The sequence below is a fragment of the Pseudophryne corroboree genome, chromosome 3 (assembly GCF_028390025.1).
Source record: "Pseudophryne corroboree isolate aPseCor3 chromosome 3, aPseCor3.hap2, whole genome shotgun sequence".
In the NCBI taxonomy this organism is placed as follows: Eukaryota; Metazoa; Chordata; class Amphibia; order Anura; family Myobatrachidae; genus Pseudophryne; species Pseudophryne corroboree.
The window spans coordinates 337,017,944-337,026,541 of NC_086446.1; the positions used below are offsets into that span (position 1 = coordinate 337,017,944).

The 8,598-nt window shown below is 44.8% G+C and overlaps 1 protein-coding gene across 2 annotated transcripts; it reads right to left on the bottom strand.

The window, feature by feature from the left end:
* Positions 1 to 4,062: 4,062 nt before the first annotated feature.
* Positions 4,063 to 7,411, bottom strand: LOC135057760 (uncharacterized). Of its 2 annotated transcripts, XR_010244347.1 has the most exons (4): positions 7,234 to 7,411; positions 6,904 to 6,925; positions 5,348 to 5,902; positions 4,063 to 4,215 (listed from the first exon to the last, which is right to left on the bottom strand). XR_010244347.1 is itself a non-coding variant. In XM_063963525.1 (3 exons), exons 1-3 carry the CDS (start codon positions 6,959 to 6,961, stop codon positions 4,109 to 4,111), a joined length of 720 nt encoding a protein of 239 aa, XP_063819595.1. In that variant the 5' UTR covers positions 6,962 to 7,072; the 3' UTR covers positions 4,063 to 4,108. The 2 variants fall into 2 exon arrangements, 1 of the variants encoding a protein (XP_063819595.1); XM_063963525.1 differs by lacking the exon at positions 7,234 to 7,411 and having other exon boundaries at positions 6,904 to 7,072.
* Positions 7,412 to 8,598: the final 1,187 nt, after the last annotated feature.

Genomic DNA, 8,598 nt, shown 5'->3' on the forward strand with positions numbered 1-8,598 from the left:
AGCGAACAACTCGGAATGACCACCCATGTGCACTGCAGGGGAGGCAGATTTAACATGTGCAGAGAGAGTTAGATTTGGGTGTGATGTGTTCAATCTGCAATCTAAATTGCAGTGTAAAAATAAAGCAGCCAGTATTTACCCTGCACAGAAACAAAAGAACCCAACCAAATCTAACTCTCTCTGCAAATGTTATATCTGCCTCCCCTGCAGTGCACATGGTTTTGCCCAACTGCTAAAAAATGTCCTGCTGCGATCAACTTGGAATTACCCCCCAAGCAATCAGCTCCTAACTGTCATTTCTCAATCCCAGCCTGTAACATGGCAGTTAGGAGCTGGGGTGTTGTATGAGTTGCCGGCGGCTGAGTCCCCGGCAGCCAGCATACTGGCGCGGGGATCCCGACTGCTGGCTTGCCGACAGTGGGGTGAGCGCAAATGAGCCCCTCCGGGGGTGTCGTGGACCTCCAAGAGGGAGAAAAGGTGTCGGTATGCCGGGTGTTGGGATTCCGTCGCCGGTATACTGTGCGCCGGGATCCCAACAACCGGTATACTGAATACCACCCAGGAGCTGATTGGCTGGTACTTTATCACCGTGAAATTTATCACTTTTCAAGGCTTAGTACATCTCTCCCATCTCTGTGTGTAGATAGATTTATTTATGACAGCTCCCAGCGACGATCGTTACTTACATTAAACCGCACAGCGGAATCCGTTGTTCACATTACACCACACAGCACTGTCACATTACAACGCACTGCGGCATCCTTTATGCACATTACGTCACCCAGCAGCATTTGTTACTCACGTTACACCGCCCAGCGATGTCCGTTAGTTACATTACAACGCACAGTGGCATCTGTTATTCACATTACACCACCCGGCACTGTCCATTATTCATATTACACTGCACAGCAGCGTCCATTATTCACAATACAGCGTACAGCGGCATCACATTACATCCCACAGAGGCATCCGTTATTCCCATTACACTGCACAGAGGCACCCATTGTACACATTATGCGCACGACAGCGTCCGTTACTCACATTACACCGCACAGCAGCATCACATTATTTAGATTACAGTGTACAGCGGCATCACATTACACCCCACAGCGGCATCCTTTATTCCCATTACACTGCACTGCGGCATCCATTGTTCACATTACAGTGCACTGCGGCATCCTTTATGCACATTACGTCACCTAGCAGCATTCGTTACTCACATTACACCGCCCAGCGACGTCCGTTACTCACAATACAACGCACAGTGGCATCTGTTATTCACATTACACTGCCCAGCGGCATCCGTTACTCACAATACAACGCCCAGCGGCGTCCCTAGCTCACGTTACACCGCACAGAGGCATCCGTTATTCACATTACAGAGCACAGTAGCGTCACATTACAGCGCCCTTCAACATCCGTTACTCACATTACAGCGCCCAGTGATGTCTTTTACTCACATTACAATGCTCTGCGACATCCGGTATTTACACTACAACGCCCAGCAGCATCCGTTACTCACATCACACTGGACAACGGTGTCACATTATTCACATTACAGCACACAGCAGCATCTGTTACTCACATTACACCGCACAGTAGCGTCACATTATTCACATGACAGTGTACAGCAGCGTCACATTACACCGTCCAGTGGCATCCGTCACACACGTTACACCATACAGCGTCGTCACATTATTCACATTACAGCGTAGTCACATTATACCGCAGAGGCGTCCATTACTCGCATTACACCGCACAGAGGCGTCCATTACTCACATTACACCGCACAGAGGCGTCCATTACTCGCATTACACCGCACAGGAGTCCATTACTCACATTACACCGCGCAGAGGCGTCCATTACTCACATTACACCGCGCAGAGGCGTCCATTACTCACATTACACCGCACAGAGGCATCCATTCCTCACATTACACCGCACAGAGGCGTCCATTACTCACATTGTACCGCACAGAGGCGTCCATTACTCACATTGTACCGCACAGAGGCGTCCATTCCTCACATTATACCGCACAGAGGCGTCCATTACTTACATTGTACCGCACAGAGGTGTCCATTACTCACATTACACCGCACAGCGACGTGTATTACTTACTTTACAAAGCCCAGTCTTAGCTGATACTCATATTACATCGCCCAGCAACATCTGTTACTCACAGTACACCGCGGGTGGGTAGGCAGAGGTCAGAGAGATTAGAGAAGACTCATACTCACCAATCCTGCTGGATCCACTGCAGCCGCACCGTCTCTTCCTCCGAGGTACGCGCGATTACGTCAGCGGAGTTCGGCGTGCAGACCTCTTCCTGACAGCCGGGTGGTGTGGGGGCGGGACCTCTTCACCTGTTAGCAGCCGGCGGCCGCAGCGCACAAGGCAACGTATATTAAGTTAGTGACGCGTGGGTGGGGTAGGCGCCACACACACCAATCAGCCCACCGGTTCTCTCCTTGGGAGAAGGAGGATGCAAGCACAGAGCCACAATTCATTTGCAATGCTGATCAATAGATTTCCTGTTCTGGCACCAGGGCTTTTGCCGGGAAGCCTGGTGATGAAGCTCCTTCAGTTAGGGCTAAAAAAAATGTCTTCATCTCCCTTCCTGACATTGGAATACCTGTCAGCAGCGGGACTCACTTACCAACAGGCTAGCAGATCGTGGGCATAATGCCGCGAGGGGGCGTGGCCTAATGTCACGAGGGGGCGGAGCTACGGCAGTGGGAGGCGAACATGAACAAAAACTTTATTTATCATGTGCCACTGATCGGCGCTGCGGCTGGGGGGTGAGGGGGGTCCGGCTGGTGTTGGTGATGCCGGAGGGGGCGGGCCCTAGGGTGCGCTGCAGGCTGCCGTAGCAGGAAAAAAAATTCCTGTTTACAGCAGCAAAGACATTTGCAGATTCCGTGGGCCTATTTTTCAGGGTGGGCTTGGAGCTGCAGCTCCATCAGCCCCATTGTTAATCCGGCCCTGCCTCTGAGGACCAGTGACGTGCGGTGAGGTGAGGCAGAGCCTGTCCTGTCATACTCCAGTATACGCCAGAGTTCCAACTATATAAAGTATATGAAAAATACAAAGACCATATTATAATCTTTGTATTTCTTTGAGCATTTTTATAGTCAAAACTCTGGAGGAAAAAGTCTATGGCAGGTGAGGCAGTGCCTATCTTTTCCGCACATCTCTGATCAAAACTCACCAAATTTCACCAAAATATAATCGCCATATAGCTCTGAAACTTGTTTTTTTACTTGATAAGTAGGTACAGTACATAGAGATAAAACGTGAACCAAAGTCATCCATCACTTAATGGCCCTCATTCCGAGTTGATCGCTCAGTTTTTCGTTCGCACAACATATTTGCAAAGTTGCGTTAGTGTAGTAAATTTGCGAACATCCGCCCCCAACGTATTTTTGCTCTTTCGTACGCAGTATTACACAAAGTGGGCGTACGCCAAATGACATCGCAGCAATGCGAAAACATCGCAGCAATGCGAAACCATCGCATTAACACATACTTCATCGTAAAAATACTAAGTTGTAGTATATTTACACATTTATCATTAAAAGTGCTCACTTTTGCGGGCAAACGCACCACAATGTTTTTTTTTTACTATTAAGTGGAATAACACCTTCCAATTAAAAGTCCACAAGCCATCCTCAATTACAAATCCAATTAGTGAAATGAATTGTAATGTTCATGATCAATTAAGTCTTTTTAAAATACCTGAAGAACACTTTGTAGCCATAATTGTACCTAAATTATTTTAGAATTTTAATATAAATATAGATGTTTGCAATGTGCTTGGTCTAATGTTTTTAATTTTATTTTTTAAGTAGAGTTTTAGTATGTGAATGAAGGTGTTTGCATGTTTATTTAGACAATAACAACATATGTCTTTTTTACATTTTAAACAAACTTACGTTAGATGTATGAAATGTTTAAGGTAATAAATGTCTGTTCGTCATTCTGCAGTTCCTTCATTGCATTAATAAATAATAAACACCCGCTTAACTTGAAAACAAATTTTATTTTATTTTTTATTTTTGGTTTTTTTATAATATAAACATATTTTATTTTATTTTTTTTTAAACAAAAATTAAAACAACGTTTGCATTTGGTCAACAAGACCCAGCAAGGCCTGGAGATGTATCCTCATGTTGCCAATAATGTCCGCAAAAGATGTGGGATCTCCAACGGCAACATCTGAAATTAAGAGATAACATAAACATTAATAACTTACTCACATTACTTATTATACAAGCAAGGCACAAAGCACACTTTAATGCAGGCATGTCCAAACTGCATCCCTCAAGCTGGTGTGAAACTACATATACCAGCATGCCTTGACTCAGTTTTGGGGCCAGGGAAAGCCAAAGCTGTGTCAGGGCATGCTGGGATGTGTAGTTTCTCAACAGTTGGAGGTCCGCAGTTTGGACAGGCCTGCTTAATGGCAAAGTTACTACATCATGGCTGTTTTATGGTACAATCATTAGCAGAAAAACACACAAGCCTGCTCTGGGTTTTTTATTACATTTTTCCCGTTTACGAGACCATGGGGTACATTTACTACTATGTGAGTTATATTTAAGATGGAGCGTTGCCCATAGCAAACAAGGAAAAATAAGAATATTATCTTGTAGAAGTGGTTCCCCAATTGTAAAGTATAATCTTATTGGTTGCTATGGGCGACATCCCATGTTAAAGATAACTACCATCTTCGTCAATGTTACACCATGTTGGCATTCATTTACATCTGGAGTGTATTTATGATTTTTTTTATGGGTTTGGTCCTGCATCATCACACTGCATATCAACATCTTCAGAAGGACAACAGATCCTAGCATGCCCACACTCCCTGAAAGCTGACCTTACTAAATAAGGTCAAACAGGTTTGACTTTAGCCAATAATCATTTTGTGAGTGTAACTTTCACACCACAAATCAGTGTGTCATTAGGCTGCATAACAAAGTGAAGCATGTGATTTGTAAGTGCAAATATTAAGACTACACAGGCACAAGTGTAAAAGACCAACCACATACTAAACTCCACTCAGGTCTAACTGTTTCCCTGAAAACCTAACACATATAAACCCTGTTGTCCTGGCAACCCTGTCGACCTAATGAGTGTCGACCTAGAGTGGACACACAAAACATTGCACACATAAACACTGTACATATAATGACACTCACAAAAATGTAAATACAACATGTAGACCATGAAGAATAACACAAATATTTGTCCTTGGTACAAGAATTCCAACAGTACAACACTGCATGTTTTGGCATTGTAAGTGTAAGTAGGTAATCATTTTTGGAGAACATGTTAAAACACTTACTTTCCTCTGCAACATGATGGTTGACAGTTAATTCAGCAGGGGCTTCTTCTGCCCACTCACTGGGTGGGGAAGGCGGCTGGATGGGGGAAGGAGGAGGGATTGGGGAAGGAGGAGGGATTGGGGAAGGAGGAGGGATGGGGGAAGGAGGCTGGATGGGGGAAGGAGGCTGGATTGGGGATGTAATTTCAGAGGGTGGGTCTGATTGAGAGGGCGAGGGGGGCGGAGAGAAAGTTAAGCCAATAGAGGGTGAGGGGGGCTGAGAAGGTGAGTTTGAAGTTGAAGGAGAAGGGGTATGGGAAGGAGGAGAAGGGGTCACAGAAAGAGATAGAGAGGTGGTGTGAGAAGGGGAGTGGAAAGTGGAGTGGGCCTGGGAAGCTGAGGGGGACTGGGAAGCTGAGGGGGACTGGGAAGCTGAGGGGGACTGGGTAGCTGAGGGGGACTGGGAAGCTGAGGAGGACTGCGAAGGGGAGGGGGAGTGAGAAGGGGAGGGGGAGTGAGAAGGGGAGGGGGACTGGGAAGGGGAAGGGGGCTGAGAGGTCTGCCGTTGTTCTCGTCCTATAATGATATTTTTGAAAAAATTTATTTTGCATGTTAAATTACATACTAAACAATTTGAAAAATCACTGTTCTGTTCCATGTAAAAGACTGTGGTTTGTTTTTCTTAAAAATACACATTTTAAAAACATCATCATGTTGCCCACAGCAAACAAAATGAGTCAAAACTTTTACTTTGAAGCTCATTCCTTAATCTATTCCATTGAGTCATATTGATTGGTCTAGGCAACATCACCAGATAACTATTCAAGGCACCTTATTATATAGACAGCACTGATCAAGTATTTGGGTACAGTTTCCTGCCTGGTTATTAATTCTGGAAAACATGCACTTGTTTGGTGACACTTTGCTACAGTCAGTACTGTTTGCCCTAACCACACACACTGTCCTATGTTATAAAAATGGACAATCAGCGTTGCAATTAGCCTACCACTTAGTGTAAATTTCTTAAATTTTTGCTAAGAATCTTATGTAATGTAACTTACTGCGTGCATGCATAGCCCGTATTTGCTGGCGGATCTCCGCCAACAGCTCTGGCGTCCTCCTGCGGAGATCACTCCATCTCCGCGCTAGTTGGATGATTGTCCGCCTGCTGCGGACGCGAGTCCGCAGCAGGCGGCGGACCTCCGCGTAGGCCTCGCGCTTAACCCGATTTGGGATGAAGCGCCCAACGCGGCCTACGCGGCGGTCCATCACCGCAACCAGGACGCGGAGCTCCCGCCTGGTGAAAGGTGCAGCACGCATCATGGCAATGGCGTTTTCCTTATTTGGGCATATATTTATAGTGTCTGTTAGCATGTGATTGGTCAAAAATCTATGTTGTCATTTCTAATAACTTTATTGATCTTTGCAATGCTGTGAAGAGCAGAGTGTTATTTCGCACGAGCGGAAATACGCATTCGCATTAGCAAAATTTTTAGCAAAAAAAAAAAAAAAAAAACACAAACAGACACAGAGACACACAGTTTTGAAAAAATTCCTACAAATATCTGTGTACTCACCACAGTTTGTGTGATCATTCAGCTGGACAGTCACAAAGTGGGCAACATTCAATTTCATTTGTTTGTGTGTTTGTTTAAATAATCAGGATTTTAGGATATAAAACAAATAAGGACACTATTTAGCATCATCACATTTTTTACATTTCAAATCTAAAATTGAAAGCTTAACGTGTTAACGGATTTTAGTATCAAAAAAATTACACATTCCAACACACCAAAAGCATTACACAATGACCTTACAATATCAAACAAAATGTCAACATTACAAATAATACATAAGCATACTGTGATTTTAATTTGGATAAAAAAGATAATATAAAAACACTATACCTGAAATATTCAGCAACAATGCTTGCCCTGACTTGGCTCCCCCTCCGTGTAACACTCCCCCCACCGAAGTGTCGAACAACCCCTGGCTCCTCATCAGGCAATTCCTCTGTCTGAGGAAGCTCTACGCTACTCCTTACCGCGATATTGTGTAGTATTGCGCACAGAACCACTAGTTTACTTGCCATCTCCAGCGAATACATGATGTCGCCACCAGTGCGGTGGAGCACACGAAACCGCCCTTTAAGGACCCCAATTGTGCGCTCCACCAGCTGCCTAGTGGCAGTAAGCGCGGAGTTAAATGCCGTCTGTGGTCCTGGCCTGGGATTACGGTAAGGAGTCATGAGCCAGGGGGTGCAAGGATATCCACGGTCTCCTGTTTGAGGAAAAACCAAAATTAGAAATAGTAAATTTTGAAAAAAAAAAAAAATTGTAAGAAATATGTGCAACAACTCACCCAATAACCACATGTCTGCTCGTTGACTTGATCTTAATCTGTGCCATATCCCTGATTGTCTAATGACATACGCATCATGGGAACTTCCAGTAAACTTTGCGTTCAGGGAAAGGATCTGGAGGGATGGCCCACAAACAACCATTACATTCAGAGAATGAAACAGTTTCCTGTTTCTATAAATTTCTTCATTATGTTTTGGTGGCTGAATAGCTACATGTGTGCCATCCACAACCCCAATAACATGTGGGAAGTGACTACCACCTTCCGCAAATTGCCGCTTCACCACATCTAGGGCACCAACATCCAAAGGCATAGCAATAAATTGCTTCACACGCTTGAGGAAAGCCTGGCAGACACGCCGCAGGACCTTACTGAACTGGCCCTGCGACATGCCAACCAGGTCTCCAACCACATGCTGGTAAGACCCTGTTGCCAAAAAATGTAACACAGCAAGGAATTGTGTCAATGGTGGTATTGCTGTAGGATACCGAATTTCAGACTCCAGATCACTCTCTATTATGGAGAGAGTGTCTAGGATTAGATGTGGTGGCAGCCTGTATCTACGTACAACCACATCATCTGGCATCCCAAAAAGTAGGACAAGGGGTCGGAAAATTGGTGGCCTAGCACGCCTCCGTTGCCTTGGTTGATGAGGAGCCGGTTGTGGTTGTGGGGCTGGCGGTAGGGGTGGGAGTGCTGGCGTGGGTTGGGGAGGTAGGGCTTCTGCTGCGATAAATATAGACATCACACACTTTTATAAAAAAAAATGTTGAAATAAGACAAAAACAAAGTCCAAAAAATATGCAAACTAAAAATTTGTAAAAAAAGGGGGTGTCAACTTACTGCAGGAGCGTAAGACATTTTTTCTGGGTTCAATTCAGGACCAAAAAGAATATTATTAAAAAAAAGAA